Genomic DNA, 13,226 nt, shown 5'->3' on the forward strand with positions numbered 1-13,226 from the left:
GATGAAGCTCTGTTCAAGTGAGATAAAAGAAAATTAATTAATTCAGCGTTAGCTGCAAAGAAGTTTTTTTTTACTGTAAAGTAATGAAAGTTAGAACAATTAAGACATAAGACATAAATAAGACATTTTCAGTGATAGATCCTTCAGAAACTGATCAGTCATGTTGTATACTCTTGTTCATGAACACAAAGTTAAATAAATGAATGCATCCATGTTACTCCTCGAGGTTCTCTAGATCACCTACCTTGTATTTTGCAGCTTGTTTCTGTCCCCCCACCCCCACTCCCTCCCTAAAAACCCTGTTAACGTTGTTCCTACCTTCCTCTTCATCATCTTCACTCTTCACAGGGACAGGAGTGAATGGGAACTTGGTGATATCAGCCTCCTCCAGCCCTTGAAGCTGCTCTCCCTCCTGACTGCTCCACAGTTCCTCCTGTTCCTCTTTAATGTGTGGGGGGGGCTCTGGCTCCTGCTGGTCCACACTGGAGCTACACTCCTGCTGCTCCTCTTTAATAATAATCTGGTTTATGTCGTCTGGAGGCAAAGCTGAAACACAGACAAATATTAACGTCAGCTAAAGCTAACAGGCTGATTACATTCTAATCCCCAGAGCTAAACACAATCTCATATACTGTAGTAGGGCTGGGCGATATGACCTAAAAGTAAAATCCGATTTAAGATTTAAATCGATTTTTTTTCCCCCTACTTAAAATCAATCTGCAGATGACAAAGAAATTGTTCAAAACAAGTTTTAACTTTATTTTGTTTTGACGCACACACACGCGCACACACACACATGGGGCATGTATACCATTATGATTATTCATGCCAATTTTGTGGAAATATAAATTGGTTTGAGTGTTTTCCCTTTTTTTGGATGGGGCTATATATTCAACAACAAACAAACGGATGCGTGAGATAAAGCTGTTTTCACACATACAGGTAATTCACTTCTCGTTCCTCGCTAAAAGTTCAAATCATTTTAACGTTATTGCGCAACCTTGCCCCTATTTTCACCTGTTGTTGAGTAACGTACATTAACCCCATGGTCTCATGGTCTCTTGAGTGTAGCATACCTGTAGCAAGCTCCTAGTAGTAACTAGCGGTAGAAACAAACGTCGAAGAGGAGCTCCGTGCTACAGAGCGGCGACTGCTAGTTGTTTAAGCCGCTACAGACCTCCATCACAGCTCGGTCGTATCAGCGACATTTAGTAGATGTGTTGAGCCGCAAAAGAGTTCCTCAACACCGCCTCTGGTGCCCCGCGTGGTGGTCCTTTAGGTCAGCGGTAGCTGGTGGTTCAGTTATCCGAGAATAGGTGACTCTCAGCCGGGGACAGAGCACCGCGAGCTGCCGGTCATTTCGGCGGAGATTACGGATAAGTAAGTAATGAAACTACTAGTTAAGAAAAGAATTAATGTTAGTCCCTGTCGCTGCCATGTTGTTTGTGTATCTCTATGGCAAACGCGCGGGGTGAGGGCTGAGCCCGTTCGGAGCTATGGGAGCCCAGAGGGGAGCGTCGGCGGATGTTAAGGAGAAAATCGATTTTCATTTAAACAAATCGACGTTAACTACACATTCGAGTTAATCGATAAAATCAATTTATCGCCCAGCCTTATACTGTAGGAAAAGATGTTTTGTTCAGCAGCGCTGATCCAGAATGAGAATCGTCCGAATCCAGCCTGATGTGGAGAAGTGTTAAAGCTTTAGAGCGTGACTATTTTATATTAATGAACGTCTGTTACATTCAAGCAGCTGCAAAATGAGTTGATACAAAGCTAAAAACTCAGTGTTTTCTGAGTACAGCTATGTTTATTAAATGGTGTCGTCCGGCGACATTCGTCGAAAAAAGGGTCAAAACTGTTGAAGAAATGACAAAATAAGAGACAAACACACACACACACACACACACTTTCTACTGTTTTATCATTTATTATATTCGTTTCTGTAATCTGATGTTATGTTTTGTCTTTTCTTCTTGTTCAAGAAAACATTAAAAACTACTGAATACAAAAAAGAAATGATAGAAATACTTTGTAATACGGAACTGAGTACATTTACTCCAGTACTGTACTTCAGTCCAAATGTTGATGTACTTGTACTTTACTTGAGTCTTTTTTTTTCATGCCACTTTCTACTTTTTACTCCACTACATTCATGTGACAGCTTTAGTTACTAGTTACTTTACACATTGACATTTCTGCTCACTAAACACATGTAGTTTATAAATCTGATGTTTGATTCTAAAGTAAACTAGTCAACAATATAACTGCTACAAGTCACGCTGAGATGATCAGACCATTACACACACAGCTGGTTGATCCTTACACTTTCTACAATGTTTTATTACTTTAACTACATTTTCCTGATGATACTTACACACTTTTACTAAAGTAACATTATCAGTGCAGGACTTTAACTGTAAAAGAGTATTTATACAGTGTGGTATTAGTATTCTTACTGAAATATCTGGATACTTCTTCCACACACACACACACACACACACACACACACACACACACACACACACACACACACACACACACACACACACACACACACACACACACACACACACACACAATGAAAATGAACTACAAATAGTTTTTAGAGCAGCAACAATTAAGTAAATTGGCCTGTAAACTCAATAATATCTTACTGGAAACATCTAAAATGTCAGTAAAATAAATATTATTACTGACATCAGAGGAAGTTTAGAAAGAACCTACTTTTACTGAAGTAAAGGATCTGAATACTTCTTCTAAACGCTGCTTCCTTTTAAGATACATCTAAAACATTTGGTCATTTTTATCTGCCAAAATCTTTAATCTCTGCAGCTGTATCGTATGGAAACCTTTCCCACGAGTCAGCAGTTTTTGCAGTTTTGAGGACATTTGTCCCCGGAGTGCGTGAAGTTTCACCGAGACGGGAGACGCCGATGTGGTGCTGCTGCAGAACCCCGCCGACCGTCGGCGGCCCTCTCGACTCCATCGCCTGAAGAATAAAAACAGGAGAAGACCAATCAAACTTCATGCTACTGAGCCGGTTTCCATCACGCTGAGGCTACATTCACACGGCTGACTTTTTATTTTTAAAGACAGAAACCATCTGCGTCCACACAAGAGTTTTATCTCACAGATCACATGGCCATTGTGAAGAAATAATAAAAATTAACATGGTAAGTGCCTAAGGCCTCCTGCACACTGTCTGCGTGGCGTGAGCGTGGCGGCTGAATGCGTCTGTTGTTATTTCGGCTCCCATGTTAACAGGTTAGAGCTTGCACACACGCACGTCTCAGAAAACACGTGCATTCTAGAAATAGGACCAATGCCTATTTTTCACGCCACACGCAAGCGTGTTGGAAGCATTTCCAGGCAAAACAGAATATGAAAAGATGTTTATATGTCATTTTGACACAAATACATTTAATAAATGACATGTTGATGTTTGAAAGTCTCTAGGTTTGGACATAAATGCAGATATAAATGTCATTTAAAATCGATTTTCAAATACTGCATCTGTCAATACAGAACCAAATATTCTGTAGCTTATTTTGCCGGCAATACTGCCGTCTCTGCTGTAATCAGATCAGTATATATTTATGTTTAACATGAAGTATACTGCTGCTTGAGTGCAGTACATTTCCACAACTCTCTCCCCATATGTCGAACGAGGCACGTTTCTGGTGTGCCAAGACATAGAAAACTGACACGCCACGCTCACGCCACGCAGCCAGTGTGCAGGAGGCCTAAGTTCAACAAAAACAAGGACACACCAAGGCCCTGAGTAAATGCAATCATTTATAATGACTTTCTATATTATAATTATATAAACAATTAGTTCTAATCACTTTCTTTCTATATAATGACATGTTTCAGTTTGACTTCAGTTGGACTCATAGAGCAGATGTAGGGATAACACAGAGCTATCAGGATATCTCTACTTCTGGGGCAGCCCAGGGACTTTCCTCGCTGACGACGCATTCTGGAGAGTTGCTGACTTGCTCTTTTTTTAGTGGAATCAGCAGCCCCGGGGCTGTAAGAGCTGGCTCGGTGCCAGGTCTTTGTCCTGGTCGGGTAGAGAAGTGTGTAGGAGGAGACAGCGAGACCTGGGACACTCACTGGGTGAGGATAAACGTGCCCGTCATTTTTACATGGGGGACAGATCATATGTTTGCTTTTAGTTTGATCTTTTAACCAGATTTTGTCACATTTTAACACAACATTCCAAGAAAGAACAACAATGGAGAAAAGAAAGAGCAGGAATGTTACTGACAGACAGGCAGACAGACAGACAGGCAGACAGACAGGCAGACAGGCAGAAAGACACAGACACACAGACAGAGAGGCAGACACACAGACAGACAGGCAGAAAGACAGACAGACAGGCAGACACACAGACAGAGAGGCAGACACACAGACAGACAGGCAGACAGGCAGACAGACACACAGACAGACAGGTAGACAGACAGGCAGACAGACAGGTAGACAGAAAGTCAGACACACAGACAGACTGAGAGACAGACAGACAGGCAGACACACAGACAGACAGGCAGACAGACAGAGAGAGAGACACACACACACACACACACACACACAGACAGACAGAGAGACACACACAGACAGAGAAAGAGAGAGACAGACAGACAGACAGAGAGACAGACAGACAGACAGACAGAGAAAGAGAGAATCTTCCAAATGTTAATGTTTTAGAGGATCAGAAATGCCGCAGTAGTGTGGACGCCAGGCGTAAACGTAGCCGTGTGGATGTAGCCTGACTGATTCAACTAACAACCAACATCGACATGGGGTGCCGGCTGCAGGCGTGCGCTGTAATCTTCCTGTAGGCGTGCGGCGTCCCCCACCAGGCGTGCCGCTCGCATCTGTTGCACCTTCTCTGCCCTCGAGGCCGCTGTGCGCGCAGCATTGCTCGCCAAGCGCATCGCTCGCATCTCCGGCGTTTCCTGCGCCCTCGAGGCCGCTGTGCGCGCAGCGTTGCTCGCCAAGCGCAGCGCTCGTATCTCCGGCGTTTCCTTTGCTCTCAGTTTAGCAATGCGTGCGGCGTGGTTAGCCAGGCGATCCGCCCGCATCTCCGGCGTTTCCTCCGCTCGGCGTTTGGTCTTGCGTGCCGTGTCGCCCACCAGGCGTGTGGCTCGCGCTGCGTCGGACTCAGCTGCACGCGCGTGGCGTTTGGCCTCGCGCTTCTGCTTAGCGGTTTGTTTGGGCGCCATGTTAGCGTCAGCACAGGTGGTCTGAAACAAAGATCACATGTCACGGTCAGTGATTAAATTCTGATGTCTCGCACACTACGCTCAACTTTCCACAACGGAAGAGGAAAATAAATAACTTAATCACACGGTCTGCAACAAAGATTTGATGTCAGTAAGTGACTCAAACTGTCTCTCTCACACACACACACACACACACACACAGTTACTACACACACACACACACACACACACACACACACATATATACACACACAAAGACAGAGACATACGCACACACAGACAGACAGACAGACACAGACACACATACATGCAGAGACAGACACACACACACACACACACACACAGTTACTACACACACACACATATATACACACACACACAGACAGACAGACACAGACACACATACACACACACACACACACACACACACAGACACACACACACACAGTGATTTCAGGTAATTGATTTGAATGCCGTCAGAGCATAATATTCCTACTTTTACACGTGGTCATAATGATGTAGTCATATCTGTAGTGAGTTGGTTTTTTTTAAGATGTTTTATGGGCATTTTCAGCCTTCATTTCTGAAAGGACAGCTGAAGACAAGAAAGGGGAGAAAGAGGGGAATGACATGCAGCAAAGGGCCGCAGGTCGGAGCCGAAACCCGGCCCGCTGTTTGGAGGAGTAAACCTCTACATATAGGCGCCTGCTCTACCAGCTGAGCCATCCGGGGTCAGCCCTGTAGTGACTTCTTAACAAAAACATATATGTTGAAATAAGCCATGAGGGAGAACTTGAACTGTGTAACTTTAGGCTACGTTCAAAACGCAAGTCTTAATGCTTAATTCTGATTTTTTTTTTTGTTTGGCTGATCACATGACCTTTTAAAATGTGGCCTATATCAGATTCCAGTGTGAGCTGTTTGCGGTTTCTAACTGACCCACATGATCAACAGACCAATACCAATGACATCAGACGCAGCACGCTGCTGCACTAAAGTTAGGGAGGATATGGAGGAAGTCAGCATTTTCTCTTTTATTTCAACATGTGTGTGTAATGGCAGCCGTAACATTAATGAGCCGGTGCTGAGGAGGAGAAGAATGAAGAGAAAGAGAGCCAAATTGGCTATTTCGGCCTTTTGCGGAGTTATGGCTGCAAATTCACTCCAGAGGTCTGTGTGGATGGAGAGACGAAGCCAGGAGTGGTGGGACTGCGTTGGGAATAGCTTCACAGAGACGAAGTTTAACTCCCGCCTGCACATAATTGGGACAAATGTCGATTAGATTAGTAGATTGACGTAGAAGTCGCATCACATCCGCCTTGGTTGTTCACACTGCGGCCACATTGAAACAAATCAGACCTGGGTCTGATTCAGGACTAGGGGTGCAAGATATATCGACTCAATATCGTTATCGCAATATATCGAAAGTGTCTCAATAAGTATGCAATATTTAGTTTATTTTGTGGAGCGAAGCGTCCCGTCCGTTGGCTGTGTGGCTTAGTTGTATTCGACGTAAAGCCGGCTTGAAACGCTGTAATGATCATGTTTCATTGGCCAGTTACCGTGACACTTGCACGTTAGTGCACGTCAGCACACGGACAACTACGTGACAAAAAATTTGTTATGAATCTGTTTTGATGCGTTTTCCCGTAACTTTTGTAATTTCACGTTTAAAAATATCGAAATGAATACCGATATCGCAATATTCATAATCAATATCACATTTTGTCAATATTGTGCAACCCTATTCAGGACCACATATGGAAGTGGTCTAAATCTGATTTGCGTGTTCATACTACTTGAGAAGAAGAAGTGTGTCTGACCTGGTCACTTGAACCCCCCAAAGAAATCAGATTTGGGCCCCTTTTGCCTGCAGTCTGAACGTGGCCTCATCAGATTCAGAGATCCATTCATCACCGTTCTGTCAACACATGCTCACTGTCATGTTACGTGTCAGAGGAGAGTGAAGTTCTCGCATTAACCGGAAGACAAGAACAGGTAGAAAATAGTAGGCGATAAAATTCCAAAAAGCGACAAACTTCAAAAACAGCGATAAAAACGTTGAAAAAAGCTACAAACTTGGAGAAAAAAAAGACAGTAGAAGTGACTACAGCCTTGGAACTGAAAAACATTTTGCAAAAAATGTCACGTACCCCCTGCAGTCCTCCAAAGTACCCCTAGGGGGACACGTACCCCCATTTGAGAAACACTGACTTAAACAATTCCAACGGCTCTTATCACTGCAGCCACTTCACTACTTCTGGGTCATTTCTCTCCGTTAGGAACCTTCCTAAGCAGCCACAGACTAAAACTAAAACCCACCAAACTGAAATTAATGATGAAATGATAAGGAATCTATCTAACTAACTATCATCCGAAAGACACCAGAAAGCTCTGAGTTGTGTCACTCTCACCAGACTGCTTTAACTTTCTGTTAAGGCAGTTACACACCGACCAGACGGCCGCCACACACCTACCAGACGGCCGTCACACACCGACCAGACGGCCGTCACACACCTACCAGACGGCCGCCACACACCTACCAGACGGCCGTCACACACCGACCAGACGGCCGCCACACACCTACCAGACGGCCGTCACACACCTACCAGACGGCCGTCACACACCGACCAGACGGCCGCCACACACCTACCAGACGGCCGCCACACACCTACCAGACGGCCGCCACACACCTACCAGACGGCCGTCACACACCGACCAGACGGCCGCCACACACCTACCAGACGGCCGTCACACACCGACCAGACGGCCGCCACACACCTACCAGACGGCCGTCACACACCGACCAGACGGCCGCCACACACCGACCAGACGGCCGTCACACACCGACCAGACGGCCGTCACACACCGACCAGACGGCCGTCACACACCGACCAGACGGCCGCCACACACCGACCAGACGGCCGTCACACACTGACCAGACGGCCGCCACACACCGACCAGACGGCCGTCACACACCGACCAGACGGCCGCCACACACCGACCAGACGGCCGTCACACACCGACCAGACGGCCGTCGGCAGTAAAGCCAGTGTGACTGATCAGTCTCCAGGAGTTGGTCCAAAAAGTTCCAGATTTTACATTTAGTCAGCAGCGTTATTTCTTCTTCTTCACACACACACACACACACACACACACACACACACACACACACACACACAGATACATACATACATACACAGAGACAGACACACACACAGACACACACACAGAGACAGACACACACACAGACACACACACAGAGACAGACAGACACACACACAGACACACACACAGAGACAGACACACACACACACACACACACACACACACACACACACAGAGACAGACACACGCACGCACGCGCACACACACACACCCACGCACGCACACAGAGACAGACACCCACGCACGCACGCGCGCGCGCACACACACACACACACACAGGCAGGCACACACACCCACACACACGCACGCACAGAGACAGACAGGCAGGCACACACACACACAGACAGACCACAGAGACAGACAGACAGACACACACACACACGACTAAAAACAACGTCTGAACATGTTTAAAATAGCACCACAGGTCTTGTATCTCAGACTGACGAGTAGCTAACGCAAAGCCTGACTCTGAACTAGCCGCGGTTAGCTTAGCAACATTAGCAGCAGCGGGAAGTAAACAAACCTGTTGTTGTTGTTCTCGGCTTCATTCCCGGTTCTAAGCCCCCCACAGAGCAGCAGCTGTATCCGGGCTCGGTCCGCCTCTCCTCCGCTTACTGAGCTAAACTCTGACGGGTTGTTGTTGTTAGCGGTTCACTCTGCTAACACAACTCACGGTCACAACGGAGGAGATATACACTACCACTTCCGGGGACAACCTTCAAAATAAGAGTCTTCTGATCCTTTACTTCAGTAAAAGTACTAATACCATATTCATTAGCATTAATATTATTTATTTATCTCTACTTATCATTTGTCAAGCCATCTTTTTTGTCTTTTTATGTGTACGTGTGTGTGTGTGTGTATACACACACACACACACACACACACACACACACACACACACACACAGTGTTTAATTGTCAGATCATTTCAGTTTTCTTGGTGTTTTTATTAGCAAATAAACACTTGTAACTGATGACCTGTACATTTGTAGCATTTTATGATTTAAAAGAAATAAAATATTGTAGCTACGATTAGAATAAAACAACATTTTTTTATGAATGTATTTACTTATAATCCAAAAGGCACTTCATATCAATGAGAAAACAGGAAAAAACAACAGAGAAAATCACATGACAGAAATAAATATTAGTGAAATAAATAAGAAGAAAACACAAGCTATTAGTCAGGAATTAGGTAATAATATATAGATATTCACACAGATGTAAGGCTTTCCAATTTTACAAATTTTTGGTATAGTATCATTTTGTTTTGAAGTGCTCATATTATGCTTTTTGGCTTTTTTCCTTTTCCTTTATTGTGTTATACTATATCTTTTTGTGTCTGGCAAAGTGAGACTAGTACAGGCCTGATCGAACCAAACTCCATCCAGAAAACAAGCATTTTAAGTAAGGCTGGGTATCGTTACAAAATTCCAATAACGGTACTGATACCACTTCCGTGACTTCGATACAGGTTCCTAAATAATACCTTTTTTCGATACCAATTTTATAAAACAAAAATAATTTACAACATTACGGCACAAATCATTAAATTATGTTCCAGCTCCGACTACGTGAGCTCCGTCTCTGTGCAACGTAAAAGTTGTTCCTGCGTGTCTCTACGACGTGTAACGTTAGACAGCCAATCACAGACATTATTAGATCTTGGTAGAAGCATGCTGATTGGCTCACTGACACTGATGAGATATACTCCTTATGGTTTGAAATTGGGTATTGAATGAAGATGCATTTTTAGATACTCGATGTGTTGTTGCCAATTTGGATGTGTGTGCATGTATAGTGTGTATGGGTGGTAGGTTTGTGTGAACGGTTTGTTCGTTACATCACCTGTGTGTATGTGCTAATCAGCCAGGTAGTAAGAGAATCACAGGTGAGCCAGTAAGGGAATCTAGCCTAGGAAGCCACACAGTTTTTCAACCTCAGCTGTGTGATAGTGATGTTTTTTAAATCTCGTCTGTTCGTTTTTAATCTTTCAAGTCAGTCTTTTGTATGTGTTTTTAAATGCATTTATATAATAAAGAATTAATCATACGACGATGGAGGACCTCATTATTTGCAACAGCAAGAGTTGGAAATGGCAAAATCCCTGTAGTGGCATTTTTTGTGGACAGATTGCCACTACACGATACTTAAGAGGCAATTAGGTCGGTGCCTAAAAAGTACTGAATTCGGCACCCAGCCCTAATTTTAAGTTAGTTTAAGTTTGCTTGTCGTCTTGCTTTTTAGAACTGGTATTAGATACCCAACCCTGCTCAAAGGTCATCTGTGGTCATCTCTGTTATTATGACTCCATGAATTCAGGATGTGATCGAAATCAGACCGAAAGGATCAAACACACTGATGGTATTTGACAAGCGACTTCCTATTGAATCCTTTTCCACAAACGCTGCACTTAAACAGTTTCTCCCCGGTGTGGATGGTCATGTGCTCCGTCAGGTGCACCTTCTGTTTGAAGCCTTTGCCGCAGACGGAGCAGCTGAACGGTTTCTCTCCCGTGTGAATCCTCATGTGTGTCTTCAGGTTGCCCTTCAGGCTGAAAGTTTTCCCGCACTCGGAGCAGCTGAACGACTCCTCGGCTGGAGCCTTTCTGCTCCGCGGCGACTCGCCGACACAATCGTGGGTTTTCTGCTGCGTGCACCACGGGAGTCTGCAGCTCAAGCTTTTCTCCTCCGTGTGCACTGACATGTGCAGTGTCATGCGTCTTTTGAGCGGGAATCTTCTGTCGCAGAACAAGCATTTGAATGTTTTTTCGCTCGTGTGAAGCTGCAGAGTTTCTTTCTGGACATCGTCAGAGTTTGAACCTGACGGAGGCTCTCCATTCTCAGTCTTTAGTTCTGAACGTTCATCGTCAGCGTCTGGCTGTGAATAACGTTGTGGATCCACGTTCCCCGCTGGTTCCGATCCTGTGGGAATGTTGTTGTTGATCTTGTCGCTAACGCTGCGTCTGAACGTTTTCTTTCCTGTGTGGATCCTGGTGTGTCTGCTGTCATCCCCACTATATCTGAAATGCTTTTTACATAAAGGTTTTGCACCAGAAATACAGTTAATATCACCAACATTTCTCTTCGAAGACGTTAAAGCTGACTGAGGTTCTCTGGTCTCCTTCCAATCAGCACTGTCATCAGTCTCAGGATCAGAAGAGTCTCCAGTCTGGTCTTCAGTCTCTGGTTGTAAAAGTGGATGTGAGTTCCTGGCTGGTTCTGGTCCTCCACAGTCCTCTCCATCAGCTTCTGTTTCCATGTGTTGAGTTTGTCTCTGATGAAGCTGTGAGGACTGAGCTTCCTCTTCATCATCTTCACTCTTCACAGGGACAGGAGTGAATGGGAACTTGGTGATATCAGCCTCCTCCAGCCCTTGAAGCTGCTCTCCCTCCTGACTGCTCCACAGTTCCTCCTGTTCCTCTTTAATGTGTGGGGGGGGCTCTGGCTCCTGCTGGTCCACACTGGAGCTACACTCCTGCTGCTCCTCTTCTCCAACAATCACTTTCTGAACATCTGGAGGTAAAGCTGAAACACAGACAGACAGCCGTTAAAAAAAAATGCAGAGAACTGAGCTTCAAACAAAGCATCAAATACGTCAGAACAGGCAACAGAAATATGGTTGAAAAAAGTGCCAAAGGTGTTGGAAAAGTGACAAAAGAGTCACAATAAAAGACAATGTAATAGTTCGTAACTAAAAGTACAAAATCTCCGATTCCAGCTTTTTAAATGTGAATATTTTCTAGTTTCTTCGCTCCCGGCTCCTGAAACAAAGAATAATCATTAGGTCAGTAAAACCTCGGATGAATCACCTGGAACAGACTCCTTGTTGTTGCTGTTGTGCCGCCGGACGGCCGCGGCGATCCTCTGCATCCAGGCGTCTCTGACCCCATCCTCCCTACAGGCGTCTCTGACCCCACCCTCCCTACAGGTGTCTCTGACCCCGTCCTCGCTGCAGGCGTCTCTGACCCCATCTTCGCTGCAGGCGTCTCGGATCTTGGCGAACGCAAGCGGGGGGACCACTCCCATGTTCATGAAGCGTAACAGGAGGGACACTTTGGCGTAGCTGTTCCCGCTCAGCAGGATGTTCGCTCCGAGCAGGAAGTCGCCGGCCGACATGCCGGATTTAAAGCTCGGCTGCGACGTCCAGCTCCAGACGACGTGACCCCGAGGACAAACCTGAACACGGAAGAGACATTTAATAATTAAAATCTTAACAAAGCAGATATCATTTCCTGTATTCTGTGGCTTTCAATCCTTCCAGAACCCGGTAACATGGGCAACCCAAGGTGTAGTTCAGAAAAATGCTGCCAAGAATTACGTTTATTTAATTACAAACGCCTCCGTAACCGCGGTGTAATCTGCTGAGTCATGTCCTGCCTCCTGCATGAGTGTTTAACTCTAGTTTTACTTTATATTGGAAATTATTTTACTAGTTTATTTTGTACCCTGTCGGTATGAATGTATATCTTTTAAAATACATGTTTATGGAAAGGCCTGTGTATGTAAGTAGTTACGTCTCCCGGTGTATTAGTTTGTCCTCTTATGGACATAATGCGCAAGAACAGATATTTGAATATATTCAAACCTCTTTGTTTTTGAGAAGGAATATTCAAACGTCACTTTTGGACACTTTTGACATCTCTAAAAGACAGATGCACGGATCTTTAACGGGGTAAAGCCGCCTACACATGAGATAGGCAAAACCGCGAGGTAGGGCGCAGAGCAGGAATCTTCTGGCGTTGGTTGCGCCTTGAAATATCAGCGGCAACGAGGTCAAAGTTGAAATAATTTGAACTTCAAGCCCGATAATCTCTAATTTGAATTTT

General features: G+C 44.9%; 1 protein-coding gene across 1 annotated transcript; it reads right to left on the minus strand.

Annotated features, from left to right (window-relative positions):
- Positions 1-214: 214 nt before the first annotated feature.
- LOC116062719 lies at positions 215-9,067 on the minus strand. The gene is made up of 4 exons (XM_035993417.1): positions 8,920-9,067; positions 4,797-5,249; positions 2,920-2,992; positions 215-546 (listed from the first exon to the last, which is right to left on the minus strand). Exons 2-4 carry the CDS (start codon positions 5,226-5,228, stop codon positions 215-217), a joined length of 837 nt encoding a protein of 278 aa, XP_035849310.1. The 5' UTR covers positions 5,229-5,249; positions 8,920-9,067.
- Between the last annotated feature and the right edge of the window lie 4,159 nt (positions 9,068-13,226).

This window comes from Sander lucioperca, chromosome 16 (assembly GCF_008315115.2).
Source record: "Sander lucioperca isolate FBNREF2018 chromosome 16, SLUC_FBN_1.2, whole genome shotgun sequence".
Classification (NCBI taxonomy): Eukaryota; Metazoa; Chordata; class Actinopteri; order Perciformes; family Percidae; genus Sander; species Sander lucioperca.

What these genes read in the sequence shown, in the direction of transcription:
- LOC116062719 (XM_035993417.1), bottom strand. Translation starts at nt 5,228, where the DNA reads ATGGCGCCCAAACAAACCGCTAAGCAGAAGCGCGAGGCCAAACGCCAC. An exon ending in AGCCGGCACCCCATGTCGAT is followed by an intron (nt 2,993 to 4,796) that starts GTTGGTTGTTAG and finishes TTTATTCTTCAG; the next exon opens with GCGATGGAGTCGAGAGGGCC. An exon ending in CATCGGCGTCTCCCGTCTCG is followed by an intron (nt 547 to 2,919) that starts GTGAAACTTCAC and finishes TCTGTGTTTCAG; the next exon opens with CTTTGCCTCCAGACGACATA.